This window comes from Portunus trituberculatus, chromosome 31 (genome assembly GCF_017591435.1).
Source record: "Portunus trituberculatus isolate SZX2019 chromosome 31, ASM1759143v1, whole genome shotgun sequence".
Taxonomy (NCBI): domain Eukaryota; kingdom Metazoa; phylum Arthropoda; class Malacostraca; order Decapoda; family Portunidae; genus Portunus; species Portunus trituberculatus.
Genome location: NC_059285.1, coordinates 9351646 through 9372530, shown reverse-complemented (window position 1 = coordinate 9372530; position 20885 = coordinate 9351646). Strand labels below are relative to the sequence as shown.

The following is a 20885-nucleotide window of genomic DNA, read 5'->3' as shown; positions in this document are numbered from 1 at the left end:
GTGAACAAGAAATGGGAAAGCAAGAGAAAACAAAGAATGTAATGAAAATGAATAGGCATGAAACTTAACTGATCTTTGTCTATCATTGATTCATCAGCAACATGTCTATCTTCTATTCTAGATTGAGCCTCCCCCCCACACCATATTCTCAGCTGACCAGGCCAACGAAGCAATAGCCAAGATTGGTCGAGGTATCATCCCAGGACGAGCTATTCTTGAGTTCCCAGATGAGGAGTCTGAGGAGTAGATTCCTGGACAATCTTCATCCCTATGCTATGCCTGAGTGATCAAAAGCGGGCTGTGGTGCATAATTCCAAGAGCCTCCTGGAGAGGTATTGCGTGGCTTCAAGTCACTTCAACTGGCAGTCATATAGTTTGTAAAAACCCAAACACTTGCTGCAACCTTGATCATCTTTGTCTGTGCTCTCAGGGGAAGAGAGGAAATTAAATATTGTGTAGTTATGATGATGTGACTTTAGAGCTTTCCGTATCTTTTTAACTTCTGTTGTCACCCAAGTTCTCATACACTCCACCAGCCAACATTGTGTCACATATGTGAGGTGGGTGAATGTGGAAATTCTTGATGTCAGCTCAACATAAGTTCTCAATTTAGGCTGTTAAAGTTATTCCTTTCTTTGAGGTTTGAGTGAAAAATACTGTGAAAGAAAGATCTTCCTATAATATGCTTAAACAAGCCTAGAGTAAGTCTACTAAATCAGATTAAGGATGACATAGGCAAACATAAAAATGGTAATAGCAATATGTATTGATGACTTATGCATCAGTAATTAGCTCTTTTCAGCATTTTGTGGTTTAGGCAAGGAAAGCTGAGTCCCTAACTCTGTCAGTCACTGCCAAGCAGGTCATCATTCGTCATAATTTTACTTTTGATACTCAGGTTGTATCTGAAGGATAACCTTTCCTTCTTCACCATTACATTTAACATTCCAGCATTGCTGCAGAGGTATGCCAACAGGAATGTCTGTACAGAGCCAGATATAATTACTTTTTACAAGATATTTACTACAAATAAAGAGGGAGAGAGATACCCTCTCAAGTGGCTTATAGAATTGTTACTGTTTTATCTAATTTTTACTTAAAAGAATAACTTATGTACATAGAAAGAAAGTATATGGTCTATAACTTTTTCATATTAGACCATAATTATTTATAATTTATGAAGGCTGTGATAGCAAGGTACTGCTGTCCCTCCTGACTATCAACATCACCATCAGCTGTTCTGTCATTCACAGCTGTACCACATGTGCACCAGTAACAACTAAACATCAAAGTGTGGTAGACTGTCAGTGCCAATACATTCTTTTATGTATTATTATCAGAGAGAGAGAGAGAGAGAGAGAGAGAGAGAGAGAGAGAGAGAGAGAGAGAGAGAGAGAGAGAGAGAGAGATATTTGGCACAACACTAAAGACATACCCAAGAGATAACACAGCTGTTGTTCATACATTCATGAACACACCTTCACTCATTATCTTCTGTACATAACTAAAGTTCCAAATCGTGGATCCAATAATCTTGTTCGTTGGATGTATCAAAGTTAGGTGTCAAGATTGTACTGCTGTTCAAACTTTTTTTCTTTTCAGTTTCAATAGATTAAATGCCAAAATTGTACTCTAATGTTCACTTTAACTTTTTTATTTAAATTTCAACAAATGTGAATTTTTTTTTTTTTTTTCACTTGTTTAAACTTCACCGGATAAATGTCAAACTTCTATTATAGTGGTCTTTTACAACTTTGTGTAACAAATTTTTCTTCAAGTTGATGGCATTGTCCATAAGGACCATCCATGGCTGCAGCTTGTTCTGCTTTGGGGTCTGAATGTCCCAAAAAACTGATGTTTTTCTATTAGTAATGGCAATTGTCTTCCTTATGGCATTCATTAGTTAACTTCTGCCCAACGCATTCCTCAAGCTGCCATGCCGGCTCTGTCCTGGTATTCTGGCTGAAAACAAGCTTTGTGGTTATCCTGTCAAGCTGTCAGGATCTCACTATATATTTTCTTGTATATTTTTTTATTACTTTTTTGTGTTATTAATATTTCTTCCACATTCCTTTTACCACAATCTCATGACCAGAGTTGTTTCTAGTCCTCTACCTACTTTCCCCATGCAGTGATTTCCTCCTGGTAATGGTAGGAGTTCTGTGGCAATGGTGCTTATGTTGTGCTGATCACCTGCAGTAGGCCAAGCACCTGCCTCAGTATTAACAGGTGCTCTTCACAGGCTTCTTAGGGCCCTGTCACAAGATATCTTAGTCTGATCGCAGGTGCTTACTGTACTGTGTAGCAGATGATAATCTTTTCTTATTTTTGTTTTTTCTTCATTCCATCCCAAATGTTTTATCCATTATATGAGTGAGGACTGTGAAAGAGCGATCACAGGCAGCAGCTTTAGACTCCTGGAATTGTTCTCTGATGACAGGTCAGGATTGGTGAAGATGTTTCAGATAGCAACAAAATTCAGCTGTGTACTATTGTAGTGTCCTCTGTTGTACACTTCATGTAAATAGCTTCTGTCACACCAGGAGTATCCTTGTTTTCAAGATAAAAAGAGCTATATACATATGTGTATAATTTCATATGTATACTAAGATATGTGACTAGAAAGAGTAACTAGTATTGTGAATGTGCATATACTTCAGGTGTATTTTAAAGCTATGAGTATACAAAACTGTAATCATTAAAGATATGATGTTATAATCCATGTGGTATCTATCCTCCTGGACAAACCAAATCTTAAGTATTCCTTTATTGATTGGGTTAGGACTACAGGAGTCAAAGACTAATGTAAAATGTATTTAGTGAATATCTACAAAGTATCACATTTCTTATCCTAATGTTGAAATACATATTTCTGTAACACTAAAGCTGCTTATCTAATACATGAATTTGTTCAAGGATTAAAGGTAAAGTTATGGGACATGTGCTACAGGTGTGCATATCCTCAGTGCTCACCTTGGCCTCACTGGCCTCTGAGCCTGTGGTGAGTAATATCCATTATCGTAAGGCACAGGACCACTGGACATCCATTTTTCTTCAGTTTACCTTCCTCAGGTTTCTTCAGGTATCTATTTACTGACTGACCCAAAGGAAGGATGAACAGCTGGTGAGCTCAGCACCAACTTGGACCAGTGTCTGTTTTTTATAACACAAGGCACAAGAACCACTATAATAGACATTCAACTTTTTATGCATACCATGAAGTTTATAATGCTGATTTCCAGTCAATACACACATTAAATCAACTTGGTTGATGAACTTCCAGTTTGGTTGCAGAGATACCTCTTATTTCCCATGAATAGAAGATGTGGGCAAGGTGACAAGGGAGAAAATAAGACTACATATGCATGTTTTCATGCACCCCTTGAATCACGCAATATGCCATATGTTTTCTTTCATATTTTCTAAATCACTGATATATTTCTATCAGCAAAACAAGAGAAAATGTGTATTTTAGTTCTATTGGATCTCATAAATTCTTCCAAATGTGTCTCCTTATTTCATCTTATAAACACATTAAAATGTGCCTTCTTATTCTGCCTAATCTTAATGACTAAGGAGAATATATCTTTATTATCTTGGACATTTATTGAGGAAAATGTGTTTGTTTATATTGCATACCCAAAGAAAGCCTTAATCATTTCTGTGAATCTTATGAACTCAGGAAAAGTGCATATCTTATTTTTCTAGTCTTAATGAAGGTACAACTACATCAATTTCATTTATTTTACAAGACAATTCCCTTTATTTCATACTTAACACATATCTGATGCAGAGTTTCAACTTTGTATATACACATAAGAATCACCCCCAAATAGTGGACAGTCCATATAAGACAATGGAGATGTGTTATTATTACTTATTCTCTTTATGTTTCTATACATAAAACAAATTCCTGCCCCTAAGGTAAGTCTATTTTCTACTACCATTTCTTGTTTACATTTTTTCTCTTTTAAGGAATATTTTCTCATTAGTAGCAGGTTACATCAGATTACTCTAAAGATATTGTACACAGTACTATTTTAAATTTACATGGAGTTGTTTTGGCTAATGTACTGTATGTGTCACAAAGCAGGTCATAAATAGAATTCTGTATGCAATGTCAAACACGGGAGGAGGACACAGTAGACACCTGTTGAAACGATAATTACTCCCAGTAAGGTCTAATAGTACTGGTTCAGGGCGTGTCGTGAACTTTTTATCAAAGCCAGCTGTGAGCTCGCTGAACATTTCCCTTTGTGTCTCACAACACAAAGAGGCAGTCACAGCCTGCTCTTTAAAGACAATGCTCTTCCTTCACACAAAACTGCATTCATTTAACTACAAATACATTTTTCAAACAAAATTCAAAATTGGAAAAAAAAAAAAAACTCCTTTATCATCCTTGGAGTCCTCTTGAAACTACATTTCCTTAAACCTGTTTGGGAACTGGCACCTCAGTGGGCCTTTTTCTTAATCACAGTTTTTGTTGCCCTTGGCCAGGTTTCCCTCATACAAAAAAATGAAAAGAAATCATGTCTCAAAACAATGAACATGTATAGTATCCAATCTGAGCACAAAATAATAATTGTTGATTACTATTCTATAAAAGTGCAGACAACAACCACCATTTCATGCTCTCACCTGAACAAAAGTAAAAGCATCATGACATATATGATCATATCTGCAATCTGTGCCACATCTCTACCTTTGCCCTGCGTCTGATGGTGAGACCCCAGTGTGTGAGTCGGGCGTCCAGTGGATCACCGGGCACACTAACAGATCCCCCACCAAGCACCAGTTGGCCATTATCTTCCCCACCAAAGAGTTCCTCAGGTCCAAGAATCACCTTGCCCAGTAGAGCCTCACTGAATGTGACAGTCTGCCGAGCTTGGCCATGAATCTGCATTTGGATAATTGCCTTATTTCAAATTTTGGAGAGAGAGAGAGAAATTCTGAGAGAAAGGAAAAGGAAAGCAGACAGAGACAGAATATAAACATAAATAAGTAAATAAGTATAACAAATATATTATGGTTGTTACTAATGCAGGGATTTGGTTCCACTATCAGCCTACATTAAATATGATTCACACTTGAGTTTTAAGCAATGGAAGAAAATAGCTGTGGTTCTGATATTTTCAAACCACCTATAACATTCAAGTTTTTATCCACATAACTGAAGGTATTAAATACATACAAGTTCATAAAACATTGAAAGGAAAATCAATGAATACCAAAATGTTCAGTACAATAACAATCATTAAAAACACTCTGAATTAACCACTGGTTATACAGGTCTCAATAAAAAAACAATGCTCTTACCTCCAAGATGACACATGAAGAAGTAACCTTTTCCTTGGATATAGAAAAAGTGGTGGAGCAGTTATTCTTAAAGGCAGCCTCCCAGCCTTGCTTGTCTTGGTCTTTGGGTCGTTCAAGCGGTGTGGAGCTCAGCTCTTCCTCTCTTACTCTGCATCCTTCTGTCTTCACTACTGCCCATACCTTAACATTCACCCTTGCTGAGACCAACCATGGAATATCATTATACATCAATAATTAATTCATTTTCCAGTTTCTACTTTCTTCAATCAAATATGGCCTCTTATAATTATGCATTTCTCATAATTAACACATAATTTGAATACAATCAAACTTTACTATTTACTTTTCTTCACTTACTTTTCCTTCTTCTCTTCATACAGAACAACTTACTTTTAAAAGAGGCGACTGCTTTGCTGCCTAAACGTAGTACCTTTATATTCCTCAGCTGCAATAATTCAACTATGAAAGTGTAGTAGCCAATAACACGTTCACAGCATGAGAGACCCACCAGAGCTGTGCCCAAATGATCCTGCTCCTGGTTACAGAAATACATATATATATATATATATATATATATATATATATATATATATATATATATATATATATATATATATATATATATATATATATATATATATATATATATATATATATATATATATATATATATATATATATATATATATATATATATATATATATATATATATATATATATATATACAAAGTCCATTCAAAAAGTATCTGACCTTGGTCCATAAAAGGAAAAATAATTTACCATTCAGCAATTCATTTTTGTGGCAGTTGATGGCACCCTTATTGCACATGGATGTAAATTTTAAAGGCTCAAGTGCATGCCAGTTCCTGCCTGTGAAGGCTAGAGTGCAGACATCCAGCACACACTTGTTAGATTATCATCCTTAAGTAACATGTTGGAATGCATCGAGCAGCGCTACTGCATCAAGTTTGCCACAAGCTTGGTGACACACAAGTGCAAACTATCCAAAAGATTCAGCAAGCCTTTGGCAAGGAAGCCGTGGGAATAACACAGATAAAATAGTGGTATAACAGGTTCAAGCAAGGACAAACCTCACTTGAGAGCAAGCCACAGTCTGGCAGGCCATCCACCAGCAGAAACAAAGAATTCATTGTGAATGTTTGTTAAATAGTGAAGGACAACCATTGTATAACCATCAATGAGATTGTCGGAGAAGTAGGAATAAGTACAAGATCAGTTCATACAATTTTAACAGAAGATCAGGCCATGCGACAAGTGTGTGCAAATTCGTTCCCAAGTTGCTGGTGAAACAGTAAAAACAACTTCGCCTGGAAATTGCACAAGACCTGCTTGACTGTGCTAACAGTCACTCTGATTTCATGAAGACCATCATCACTGGTGATGAGACATGGGTGTATAGATACAACCTGGAAACAATATTTCAAGTCATCACCAAGACCCAAAAAGAGTACGACAGGTTCACAGTAACGTGAAGGTAATGCTGACATGTTTTTTTTACTACAGTGGTATTGTGCATCATGAATATGCACCAGCAGTTAAAAAGGAGTATTATCTGGAGGTTAAGTGACACCTTCATGATGCTGTGTGACAAAAACGACCAGAAATGTGGGCAGTGCGAAACTGGCAACTTCACCTGATCATTCTGCCCACCTGATCCAAGCTTACCTGGACACTCCACTTGTTTGGCACCCTCCCTACTCTCTATATATGGCAACTTATGACTTCTGGCTGTTCCTTAAACTGAAAACAACCCTGAAAGGGAAGTCAAGAAAGAAAATTGTGAGAAAAATTATAGCAGAGCTCTACAATATTCCAATTTTGGTATTCTGGAGATGTTACCAGTAGTGACAGCACCACTGGGAAGTACTTTGAAGCTTTGAAGGTGATTAAATAAAATTTTTGAAATGTACACAATTCTCTTCTTTATGGACCAAGGTCAAATACTTTTTGAATGGACCTCCTGAATATATATACAGACAACCCCCGCTTAACGAACGGGTTACATTCCTAAAAAACTGTTTGTTGTGTGAATTTTCGTTAAGCGAACCAATTATAACAAGTTTGACCCCTGACTTGAACTTCCATTCAGAGTAAACAAAGCGAGAGTGCATCATAGTACACTTAACCCTCAGCTATCGCGCCCAATTGGGGCCAAAATAGCTGTGCCATAGCCAAAAACGCGATAGCCGAATTGATCTTGGCGGGAAGACGGTTTTGGCCAATGAGCGCTCAAATATTCCATGACGACATGGCGGGGCGCGCAATAGCAGGCATCTAAGGTCGCGATAATGAAATTTTAGCAGCTTTTCATGAGTGCGCGATAGCAATAAAACGCGATAGCCGAAGTCGCGATAGCCGAGGGTTGACTATACAGTGAAAAGCTTAATGAAAGTAAAAATTATGAAGTTAAACATCTAAGCAGTTTAATTTAAGACTAAGTCATTATAATGTACACTAATGTATGTATGTAATTAACTTTATAATGTTGATAATCTTAAATTTATGAAGGGAAGGAGAGTGGAGTGGGAAAGACGCTAGCTGACAACCAGTGGAATGTAAACAAACGACGCATCATTGTACCGCAAACAAAACTTATGCACCACATTTCCACAAGGCTTTCCATCTTATCCATTGCAGTCATGAGTTCAGATGGTTCTTTTAGCTTGCAAGGAAGATACACTCTCACCAGCCTTCTTAATAGAGTCTGCTGACTTGAAAATAGCAGAGATAGTAGATGGAGTCAAGCCATGGTGGCGAGCAATGCTATTAGTTTTCTCGCCTCTTGTGTCTGTGAATAATATCCAGCTTCACTTTGAGAGTAAGAGACTTCCTGGTCTTCTTAGCAACGCTAGGCAACATTGCAGGGCTAGTTGCAGGGCGTTTTGGTGGCATGTTGAGCATGAGATGACAAGCTGCTGCTGGACTCTGTTTTTGTTTTGAACTAAGAGTGGGGAAGGGTAGGGGAGTGAGTGGTGCGCGTTTTGTCCACGAGAGGTACTGGTGTATTCAAAAGCCTGCTGGCTTGCGTGATACAACGGGGCTTTCAAACTTGGAAAAAATTACCTGGATAAAATTTTGTTAAAGCGAGTTTGGTGTTCGATATACGAGCAGATGGTAGTAAAGGGAAACGTTCGTTGTAGCGAAATTTCGTTGTGTGAACGTTTGTTAATTGGGAGTTGCCTATACAGTAAGTCCTCCTTATAGGTTACTTCATTATCCGGTAAATTCACAGTTACGGTGTTTGGTAATTACTACCCTCGATTCTATTTACGGTAAGAAAAATTCACAGATACGGCATCCACTCGTGTTTTGTTTACACTGTACCATAGCTCCACCACGCAGCCCAGCCACCACAACAATCAGTCTCTTCCGGCGTTTCCCACTGAACACAAGTGAAAGCCTTACCGCATCAATAATGGTCCCAAAACATTCTGCAGACACTGCTGGAGTTGAAAAGGCATAGCGAAAGAGAAGTAGTCTGACATTGGAGGTAAAATTAGATATTCTGAAGAGGAAAGAGCAGGGAGAAGGTACGTCTTGGGCCTAGCCCAGTCGACAGTCTGGACGGTGTTAAAGAATCGTGAGGCTATAAGAAAAGCTGGGGAGAAAGCAACAGATCTGCAGAGCAGAGCCTCATCTGCCCACTCAGCAGAAGATGAATAAGGGCTGAAATCCCTACTGTCCCTTAGCCTTGGGAGGGACATCATCTGATAGAATACATGGCGAGTGAAAGGTAAATAAAAACATTTTCTATTTGTTTCTTTTGTGCAGTACTTTACATTATTTTATATGACTACTTTCATGTATTTTCATGTCTGTAGGGGGGACTTTCAACGTGCTAGAACATATCTATTATTACATGTTATAATGGGTTCGGTATACAGTAATTTTGATTTGTGGTAAGGTTTTCAGGAACGCTTATGTACTGTATAACGAGGACTTACTGTGTGTATATATATATATATATATATATATATATATATATATATATATATATATATATATATATATATATATATATACGTAAATCTTTAGAACAGGACCTCCTCTCTAATCTGTGCAATAATAACACAAAATGATGAGTAGTTAATGGAGAACACGTACCTTGTGGTCTTGTTTGGGGGTCACACACGGTTATGTCACATTGCCTCACTGAAATTAGAGACGTCACTCGGAGTCTAAGTCCAAATGCCCCCAAGCTTGTCGGGGGGAAGGGGGGTAATAGAAAAGAATATGTAAGGAGTTGCTGTTCTATAGATTTACCTATATATATATATATATATATATATATATATATATATATATATATATATATATATATATATATATATATATATATATATATATATATATATATATATATATATATATATATATATATATATATATATATATATATATATATATATATACACACACACACACACACACACACACACACACACACACTAATCTTCATCAACCTCTGCCTTGGTCCAGTTTACATCTGCTTCCCCTCCATACACACACCTGAGTCCCTTGGCGCAGCTGTAGTGTAAGTGTCTGCCATTTGTCAATGAGTTGCTGTGCACCGAAGTTAGGAATGATCCCATGTCCCAAAGCCAGATGAGCATGTGACTTAACGTCTGGCACATACCCTGATATCACCAGGCTCTTGTCTAATAATTTATTTATCTGTTGAAAAGAGAGAGAGAGAGAGAGAGAGAGAGAGAGAGAGAGAGAGAGAGAGAGAGAGAGAGAGAGAGAGAGAGAGAGAGAGAGAGAGAGAGAGAGAGAGAGAGAGAGAGAGAGAGAGAGAGAGAGAGAGAGAGAGAGAGAGATACACAAACTGATTCAGACTACACTGGCACAACAGTTAACAAGAATAGTCTTTGGTAAAGGCCACACACAATCTCATGATTTTATCCTTTACTCCCAGCTCTGCCTTCACCTTCAGGGAGCACGATGCTATGTGATTGTCTTCTCCATGGTTGATTTCTGGTGTTGCCAGTTTCATCCACTTTGCCTTCTTCCCTGGGATCACTCTCACCTGGAAAACAATACAAATCTTTATTGGCATGCCAGAGATTGGTCCATCTGAACCTGTTCTCTTGAGAGAGAGAGAGAGAGAGAGAGAGAGAGAGAGAGAGAGAGAGAGAGAGAGAGAGAGAGAGAGAGAGAGAGAGAGAGAGAGAGAGAGAGAGAGAGAGAGAGAGAGAGAGAGAGAGAGAGAGAGAATCACCAATGACCACTTGATTAATTTCATCCCCACAGCACCTTCTTCAGTCTTTTCTAATAAGAATGTTGGTGCATTGAAGACTGGCTAAGAAGTTTGCACACTGGTAAAAAAGACAACAGGCTGGTTTTGAATCTCCATTCTACTACTGCACCACACAGGTCACAAGAACAAATAATTTACCAACAAGTTACAGGACTGTCAACCATTTTGAATACATATATACATCATATCCTTTGATTTTACACTAGTGCATAAATTTGCTGATAACACCAGTAACTCACAACAAAACTTTTAAGAAAGTATGTATCATGTCTATGCCCAGTAATCCTTTCTGATTTCTTACTTAGAGTTTTTGGCATTAATGAATGTGCAGTGTCTTGTTCATGCCATGCCAACACTAAGAGGGCACAGCCATCCCACAGACTTGCACTATACTCTTAATATATTTAACTTCTGGATTCCAATATGCTCAGATTTGTACAGAAAAATATTCTCAAAATAATTTGCCCATCATTGGTTTCTTAAATACTGGTGATTCATATAACATAGCCTTACTATAAATATGCAAAAGTGACTGAACACCTATTTCACCAGATGACTTTTCAAAGCTCACCTGGAAATCAAAGTTGATGTGTTCTCTTCCTGGAGGAAGATGAGTCACCTTCATCATCTTTACATCTAGCCTGTGGAGAACAATCATTAATATCATTATTTTGTGACTTACATGTAGCAGCATTGGCAACAACATTTCAATTTAAAAATAATATTATTTTTATTACACACACAAGACCCCATAATGTAAGTTGTAACACCATGCAGGAGACACAGCACATGCATGGCAGCAACGAGTGAAATGAGTGAATCCCCAGCAAAGTGTTTCTGCACAATCTATTCTCAAAATCCGTAAGTAATAATCCATTTATTTCTAAACGTCATAAAAACAAGCCAAAGTGAATCATCTATGTAAAAGAAAAATCCGTTCTGGATTCATATGCCATTCAGATGCAGAACAATTCATGTAGCAGTGGTAGTAGATACTAGTACATACACACACATACACACATACAAAAAAAACATGCCAGGAAACTAGAACAATAACTCACATTTTAGAGCTGTGGCAGTATCTGACAGCTAGCTCCAGCTTACCAAATGAGTACCACACAGGGCTGTCTCTGGTATCAGCATGGCCATGGTAACTGGAAATAGCTTTTAGTGTGTTAGGACTACGCAGCTTGACAGGTTTTGAGGAACCTCGGGGTGTGTATTGACCTGCATAGTTTACTGGTTCTTCAAGTCCCCACAAGGATCGAAGATAACTGGCACCACTCCATGTCCAACTCTTTCTGGTCCTTGGAGAATATTCTGTCAATTGATTAAGGTGGTAATTCGATGACTCGATATCAATATCGGTTTTTTGGCTCTCCCATTGCTATTTTTTCACCGAATTCAATAATATTTATACACAAGGTGTACGTTTATGGTTTACGTCTTCAGTGTTAATTTGGTACACAAATGTGGCGTAGTTTTTTTGCAATAAATATTTTTTCGGCGATAAGAAAATAATTCAAAATACCATTATAAAATCAAAACTAATAACAGTGTGGCAATTTCCTCTTAACCACATATAATATACATAACAACAAATAAATGTTAGCATCGGCATACACATAACCTATGTTATAACAATTTCATTACACGCCAAATTGTTACCTTTTTTTTCATCAAAAATTTGAGTTTATAAGCCTGTTGTAAATTTATTTGAGTGAGTTCATGCATTATCATGCTGGCATTTGTTAAGATGAGGTTGTTGATCATTTTGCTGCAAAAATTTTGAAATTGACCAATTACTGAAAAAGTTATTCAACAGTATATGCTGAAAAACTGAAAGTCGAGAAAAACGCATTTTTCTGTGAACATCTTCAAAACCCCCACATAACTCGCTTCCTCACTCGGGGCAACGGTTTCCTAGCAGGTGGGCTTTAAGATAGGAGGTACCCTAAAAAGTATCCCCTTTAGCCCATAAATTCCCGTGAAAAGCCCACATGGTATAAAAAAAAAAAAAAAAAATAACTCACTCCAATATGTACCAAACTCAGATATGTACTTACATAATCCCTTGACAACTGCTTGGAGGCTGGTAGTGGCTGTTTAGATAGTTTCAGGCCATGTTACATCATGGCCTTACACGTGGCATTGTCACAATTTGGGAACCCAACACGTGTAAAATACGATCAACAGGTAGGCTGCACGCACGCGCACTCCCTAAGGCTGTATCGATTGGTACTGAGGGAGTAGCGTCTTCCTCACCCTCACTGCCTGATACTAAACTATCGTACATCACGCAAAAATAAATAAAACATCTCAAAAAAAATAATAAATACAAGCAAAACAAAGACTAGAAGAAAAAGGGGCGTATGCACGCTTGGGTATTGAAAGGGCCGGCCCTTTAAACCCGCCATTACCAGGTAAGCAGTGCGTTATGTGCCTGGCAACTTCGGCCATGGCTTCCCTCTCCAGAGACGAACCCAAGTACCAAGTTTCCAATTTTTCAATTTTTTTGACCAAATTAACGAATTTCCACCTTAAAAGAAATAAAATTATAATCATCATTGTTTCCACCTACACTTAACAGTGAATAAGGGATAGATGCAGTATTTAGTGTTTTAACCCGTAAGAGGTCAGCACTGATTTACCTCCGAATACTCGTCCAGGTCACCAAAAATTCCACTTTCTTTTTTTATTCCATATAACTAAAAATGGGCATAGAAAAGTAAAAATAAGAGTTAAAGTTCGAAATTGCAATTTTTAAATGTCCAGCTGGAGCTTTAAATTTACCTCGCTCAGTGATGCTGCCAGACGTACAACTTCTGAATGAGGCTTTTTTTTAATCGTTTTAACAATATTTTTCTCCTACGAGACATGTGTATAATGGTTACATATTCATAAATTAACCCATGTTTTATAAAATGAAAAATACAAAAAATATTTGTAAATACTGTAAATATAATGTAAAAAATAATTTGCTCAGTTTACCACAAAATATTGTTTATTATTTTTTCTTTCAGTATCTAAGCTTTTAGTATTGCAGCAGGGTGTGATATTCTTCAAAACAAGGCTCAATGCATAGAGCTACATCACATTCATGACAGTAATACCAAATGTCGCTCCTTTTTTTTTTTTTTTTTTTTTTTTTTTTGGTCACGCCAAGGCAAGGCGACAGGGAGGGGGATGACAAACCCATATCAGAATGGCGGGAAACTGAGCTGATATATGCTAGACACTTCAGAGAACATAAATATTGAAGCTGGAGGGAATTTCAAATGCATGGAAACCGAGAAAGGGGCGAACATACTTGTACGTGATTGACCACAGATAGTAAGCAAAGACATGTACGTGGTTGACCTCTTACGGGTTAAGAGAGGAGCTAACCAGTATGAGTCATACAATAACCATATATAAAATAACATTCAAAGCCCAAAATAAAGTCTTGTTTACCATTGTACACAGTTTTAGGTCTTAGAAACCTCAAGTATGACAGAATTAAATTTCACTAACCTACAAGGCCTGGGACAGCAGGAATATGAGATGGTGTTTGCTGGGGAAGTCTGGCAGCCTCTTCAGGAGTTAAAAATCTAAGCTGTCTTCTCCTGTTACCTTCCACCTTAATGAAAAATGTTACTCTTAGTCAAGAAAATGTTATGGTTTGTACATCACAAAACAGCCTATGACAAAGATACACAAACACACATAAAGAAGATGAAGGCTAAACAACAGTTTAACCATATGCAGAAGATAACAAATTCACAATTTACTATAAGAGTAATACAAAGTTTTGAGAAAAATATGAAAAATCTTATAGATGTTCATAAATAAATGAATAAATGCAAAAACCACATCCATGAATACATATGAATAAACAATCAGAAACACACAAATATACAAGAATATCATTAACTCTGCTAGAACACCATCATACTTTAAATTCTTATTGCTCAATGACACAAGGTAGTAACATTCATGATGCAAATGCTGAAAGAGCTGTATTATTTTTTCATCACTTTTTCCCATGGCAAAAGAAAAAACAAGCTCTTTAGAAGAGGCAATGTAAATAAAATGTTAAGAATTCTTACTCATAAGAAAGTGCTCACTCATCTAAAAGAAAATAAGTAAAGCTATGTCAAGAAATAAGGATGCTTTTTATTTTGATTTATAATTATTTTACAGTACAGTATATATATATACTATTTATTACTTTAACGAGTACAGGACCCTAGTCTCTCTTCACTTTTTCATTCTTTTTCCTTTCCTTCATTTTCTCCTCCCCTTTTATATCACCATAACCACCATCACTAACAACACACTCACAGTAGCTGGGTCCATGATGACTCTTGTAGTGGGGTGCTGAGTTGAGGAAATGTTTAGCTTATTTGGACCCTCTATTAGCCTACTGGAAGAACTGTTGCTGTGAGTGCTGAGCCTGATAGAGACAGGCTCAAATTCAGAGGTATTCAAATTCAGAGAACTTTCAACAGGATCTAGAACATTATGCGATGTGTCTTGCAGATCTGGACGGTGTATTTGAACAGCACCTGTGAGGAGTAGCCAGACCATATACCATTTAGATAGTATGTCACTAATTAACCAACTCCAATCTCCTGATGATACCATTCTATTACCTATCAGTTCACAGCCTCTTCTTTTCTCTGATAACATTGTACTTTCTCCTTCTATCTCCTCTGAAAGATGTTCACTTTCTTGTTGCTTCCACAGTTAAATTTGTTTTCTTTCCATACAAATCCCTGCTTTCTATGAAAATTGTACCTGTCCACATCCTATCTCTCCCATAAACAACAATCTTGTTTTCTGTCTCTCTAACAATATGCTCCATCCTCCATCAGATCCCATTTCTTTTCTCCTCAAGCTGCAGACATGTCCTCCTTTCTTTCATTATCTATTTGAGCCCTCTCTTTCCTCCTTCTTTTGCTAAATGTGTGTTACATCAGTGACCATCCTGATATCTGCTGTAATCTCAACATGCTTCTCTCACCAGCCCATTCCCACTATTAAATGCCTGTGAACACAAATTCACGACTGAACCAGTGATTCTAATTACTTGGCTGCACCTGAACAGCCACAGTGGAGGGAATGTCAGGAAGGTGGAGAGAGGTGGCTGATCTATACTGGCTGCTTTGAACATAACTCTTCTTTTCATCCTCCTCTTCCTCTTTTTCAGTGTCATCATCCGAATCTTGGCATCTGAGTGAAGAAAGATAAAATGTTTGGAAATTCTCTCTCTTTCTCTTTTCACACTGTTCTATTATATCACATTAAATACTCCCCACTCTCTCTCCTTCCTGTAATTCACTCACCCACTCACCTGGTGGAATGAACAGAGCGACGGATCTGGAGGTTGGCATGGGTGGAGGCAAGAGGGTGTGGATGTGTGTGACCAGCCATGCCAAATCCTAAGCACCAAGCACACCAACTCACTATGCCCCAATCCTTCATCTCTCATTATCTGCCAGGAAACAAAGTGAAGGGCATGCAGAAAAAGGATTAGATCATGCATCAAAAATAAACATATGAAAAGAAAAGAAAGGAAAAGCAAAAGTAATAGTTAAATAGAATAAACAATTTTTTATGCTTCAGTCAATGGAAAGGATTTCTAAGAGCTAAAAGTAATATATGATGGTCACATCCATCAAGCTAATAAATTTTTAATGGTTGAGATGATAGTTGAAAAATTAAATTTGTTAAATAAATAATGCTTTTAATAAGCATGCCATGCCATTCTCCAAGTAATATTTCTTTTCCATTCTATATTTTAGAGGTAAAAGCTCACCATCCTTTAATCATGAGATGGCTAAGAAGAAAAAAATCACAAACATAAAGAGTACTTTGAATCATTGAAATAGAAAAGAATACACTGCATTTGATGTGGTTATATTCTTTCTTTCAACTTTCCTTTTCTGTTATCTTGCAAATTCTGAATAAAATATGAAAAAAAATAATAAATTGCACATAAGCCAATCTTATGAACTCTGCATACTGTCTATTTCACTCACGCCACATGTTTGGGAAAATGCTGAATGTATGAATGAGAAAGAGAGAGAGAGAGAGAGAGAGAGAGAGAGAGAGAGAGAGAGAGAGAGAGAGAGAGAGAAACACACACACAATGCAGAAATATAAGACAAATGATGCAGAAATGAAAATGTCCGAGGAACACACCATAAAAAGTTATGATTCAAGACACCATATACTTAGAACGATGATTTACCATGTCATCACTGGAATGATACAACTTGCTGATAAGTATGAGTAGCCTTCAATTATGTGGATAAGGAAATAACTAGAGAACTGATAGTCTATGATATGATACTGGCTTGCATATGGAGATGTGATTTGGTTACCATTCATGAATGTCATATGAAGAAGACTGGTTATCCTTAAAATGATTTCACTATAATGGATAAAATAATATTGTCATTAGAATCTATAAGCAGACAAGGCCTTTAATCTAGATTACTGAAGAACAAGTCATGGATACACAGAGAAAATAAAGACTATCAAATTTTTAGCTTCCCAAGTTGAAGTATTAATACTAGGAATGAGTTAGATGGCAAGATTGTATATGAAAAGAATGTTCATGACCTGAGCCTCAACAAAAAGATGAAAAGTAAATATGGAAAGAGAGTTGCTCAAATCCTGTATAACATATAACCCATCTTGTCTCACAGCATAAACTTCCTCAGCAGCATTTGATTCAATGCTCAATCTACCCAAGTTATTGGACAAAAAACTTACACAGGATGTTCCAGAACAAGCAAAATTTTTTCGTAGCTCTACACTAAACACTTATGAACTGATACTCACACCTTCAGAGTATCTAATCTGAGTTGTAAAACCAGTGAATGTTATCGCTACTTATCTGTGATAACCAATTTTCTTCCTCTCTCAATCTACATATCTTCCAATCTAAATCTCAAATCATAATCTTAATTTTCATGCTCTACAAGACACTGTCATCTTGCCTTTACATGCACAACTGTTTTATCATTTCATCTCATATTAATGCTATATTTTTGCAGTCTTGACTTTTGAACACATCACTGAGCAGCTCACAAAGAGCTATCCTCTCAATCTTCTTGGTGACTTCTTTCAAACACATTCAATAGAGACAGAAAGATAACTTAGCAATGTCAAAAATGTAGAGATCAAGTGAATAGATAATATTCTTATACAAACATTCACATTTTGTTCATATACATTTGGTAAATTTTTTTTTACATTATCATGCTTAGCTGATTTTTTTCTCTTCTTCCATTCATCACAGGAGCTGGCCTTCTTCCATACATGTACTGGCACAAAAGAAGAAAAGAACACAATATTTCATGCAAAGTTAGCTTCCATAATCAACCATCTTTACAAACCATCTAAATTCATATTTAATACATACACTTACCTTTCACACACATTTATAGCTTACTATATCTTGCAACTTTTCAACACATTTAAAAAAGTATGAATTTTCATGACTTGCCATAATATCAGCAGCAGCATTATCTGATACATATAAATGTAGTACTGCTGGCTGAAGATTGGACAGTTATAACTTATTTGCACATCTCAATGTTCCACTTTTTCTACTATAGGCCAAAAACATTTGTAAACAACATGGTGATAAGTCAGTGAAAAGTCTGGCATCTGATGATACAAGAGAAATTTTGAAGTGGTGAATAGGTTGTGATACATTGGTTTCTAGGAACATAATCATGCGGTTAATAGATTTCCACATCTATCAAATAAAGCACCCAATCGGCAAATATTACAGTACATTCTCAGGTATTAATCAATGAATGAATGAGTCATTAGCTATCTTTATTAAATTCTTTCCTAAATTCAAACATTGGAAATTGTTGTTTTTGCTTGCAACAGTAGCTCTGATGCCACTGCTAAAGAAAACAGCAACGAAAATTCAACTTCAGTAAATCTTAAGGGACTAGATTAACATCAGTACAGTAAATCTAAACAAAAATCGATGATTGGGAAGAAACAGTCCAGTAACAATACTATTTTGGACCCAAGGACTGTTCTTCCATCTCAAAATGGGATAAGAATTCTTGAACACATCTATATTTATGACAAGAGAATCCATCCCCTCTTCTCCAAATATTGCAAACCTATAAAGTTGTTCTTGTTTTTAAGTACATGAGTAACCAAAATAACATATATGAAAACATAAGTAGTCTCAGTACAACTTAATTATCTGAAATATGGACAGTTTAACAAAGTACTACCCTTTCTACTTGGTAAATACCAATCATTATAATTTACAAGCATACAATGTAAATAAAGAGCTTCAGGCAAAGTTTATCCATCTAACTGGTTGAAGCACAACATATGGGATAAGGGGATGGGTCTTGCATGACAATTTCACTAGGCAGCTTCCAGTTCTCAAAGAATCTCTTAGTAATTGGTGACACAGAGTCAGCTAACAAGAGCCACCTTGGGATAACTACTAATTACATGACAACCCATAATAAGTGACATTAGCACATGACGTTGACAGTGCCAAAACATAAAGAAGGAAAAAGGAAAAGAAAAGTAAAACGCTTAATTGTATAGTAAGGTGGATGCTATGTCTTAAGGGAACTGGAGCTCTGATATGTAATATATAATTTCCAGTGCAAGTACAATCTTAATCACCAACAAAAGAGCCTATTTTTAGCATAACATCATTAAACAATGAAAAATGGATGGGTGAGTGAAGCAGACACCTTTTTTGTACTGTGTTTAACTTTACAGCCATAAATAGCAATATCAAAACCAATTACATAAATCTGGGACTTTATATAAAGCAAAAGTGTGGTAATCAGGCAACACTCCTTTTACAAGATAGATGAGAAAAACTACTTCCTAATCCTTGAGTGACATTACATTACAACTTTCAGTAAAGTGCAGCTAACAATAAGGGCACAATGACCATCAGTAGCTTTAAAACAAATACAGTCTGGTGCTCAGGTGACCACAGAAACACTCACCATATTGCTAGGAAGTCATGGGTGAAAAATCCATCAACTCTCTCAGGAGTCAGCATGAGGAATCACCATAAAGTTCATCATCAGTCATAAATATATAATCATTTTCACTATCTTCTCATCTGACCAGGAAAATAATCTTTGACATACAGAAAAGATGAAAGTGTCATAAGCAAAAGAAGATTGGCTGGCAGCTGTGTCCAGTCTAGCAACTCAGGAAGAGAGAGCTATTATTTTTTCCCTTTTATTTCAAATGGCTCTCCAAGAAAAGAATAGCTGCCACCACAGTCTAGTAACTAAAGAAGAGAGAGAACAGCTATCAGTCTTTCTTCAGATGATGCTCAAGAAAGGTGAGTGGAGCTATGGAGGCAAAATAGAGAACTAGATGAGGGTTAGGTCACTCTGTCAGTGATACAGAGTGAGAAAGACTACCCCCCTGAGTCTTGTACAAGTAATACTGGCATGCCCAGTGATTCACTGTGTGGACGTATGGGTGATTGGCAACATGCTTTTTCAATCACAGCAATGAGGACGTTAAGGATGAAAGGAAAGATAAAAAGAAAAAACAAAGCCTGAAGTATCACAAAGTTGCACAAGAGAATAAAAAGGAATTAATTATAAGAATATGCCACTTATGGAAGATGAGTTGAATGAATATTTACATAGATATTGGAAGTATTGCACAAGATCTTCCAATTAGCATAACATACATTTGTTAATTTGGAGAAATATGAATGAACATAGTATGTAATTAAAGAAAGAATAAAAGAAATGGAGGAGGTCCAAGAATTTATGAAATGTCTTGATCCTATTACATACAGGTAGGATGGCATGAATGATTAGATGAGAAAGATTAGAAAAAGAGGTAAGAAAAGCGCTAAGATTTCAAGGATGCACAATGAAAGAAAAGGTAGTAAACTGTGAAGCATAAGAAAAAATGTTTGCATAATAGAACAAACATATTATCATACAAGTGATTTAAAATATGGAATGAAGGGCAGAGGTACTCAGTGAAATTTCTCACTTATGAAATATATGTGGCATGCAAAGAATGGATGATAAAAGTAATGAAGCAAAGATGTCATGCACACTAAATTAATGTGATGAAATGTGGAGTTGTAACAGAGGCAAAGTATGTCAGCTTAACATGATTTGGCAAAATGGTAATAAAGGTGAAGACTGAGATGACTACGAGTATTATGACTATGAGAATAATTATAAGATAGACAAGTTTTTTGAGAAAGGGATGAGAGGAGAATAAGAGGATTATTATCATTCAATGAAGAGG

The 20885-nt window shown here is 36.6% G+C and overlaps 3 protein-coding genes across 9 annotated transcripts in view; 1 reads left to right on the top strand and 2 right to left on the bottom strand.

The window, feature by feature from the left end:
- The window catches only part of LOC123511218, a 27550-nt gene extending 24832 nt beyond the window's left edge, over positions 1-2718 (top strand). For all 3 annotated transcript variants that reach the window (XM_045266908.1, XM_045266909.1, XM_045266910.1), the window contains one exon: positions 122-2718. In XM_045266908.1, the coding sequence (XP_045122843.1) occupies positions 122-247 (126 nt within the window). In that variant the 3' untranslated portion in view covers positions 248-2718. The remainder of the gene's footprint in view (positions 1-121) is intronic.
- Positions 1339-16067, bottom strand: LOC123511624. The gene is made up of 11 exons (XM_045267655.1): positions 15937-16067; positions 15673-15815; positions 14925-15148; positions 14115-14220; positions 11663-11921; positions 11173-11242; positions 10272-10370; positions 9851-10015; positions 5710-5854; positions 5320-5516; positions 1339-4900 (listed from the first exon to the last, which is right to left on the bottom strand). Exons 1-11 carry the CDS (start codon positions 16065-16067, stop codon positions 4676-4678), a joined length of 1764 nt encoding a protein of 587 aa, XP_045123590.1. The 3' UTR covers positions 1339-4675.
- Positions 15940-20885, bottom strand: part of LOC123511220 (carnosine N-methyltransferase-like) — a 14715-nt gene continuing 9769 nt past the window's right edge. For 4 of the 5 annotated variants that reach the window (XM_045266911.1, XM_045266913.1, XM_045266916.1 and 1 more), the window contains one exon: positions 18421-20885. This exon is cut by the window's right edge. The gene's annotated coding sequence lies outside the window, so the exon portion shown is untranslated. Of the gene's footprint in view, positions 16078-18420 lie in introns of those variants that run through there. The other variant, XM_045266912.1, reaches the window with a different exon arrangement.

Excerpts from the sequence above, each read along its gene's own strand:
- LOC123511624 (XM_045267655.1), bottom strand. The coding sequence starts at position 16,067 with ATGAAGGATTGGGGCATAGTGAGTTGGTGTGCTTGGTGCTTAGGATTT. Across the intron at positions 14,221-14,924 it reads TCATCATGGACCCAGCTACT|GTGGAAGGTAACAGGAGAAG; the intron begins GTGAGTGTGTTG and ends TTTTTCATTAAG. Across the intron at positions 10,371-11,172 it reads ACATCAACTTTGATTTCCAG|GTGAGAGTGATCCCAGGGAA; the intron begins GTGAGCTTTGAA and ends ATTGTTTTCCAG.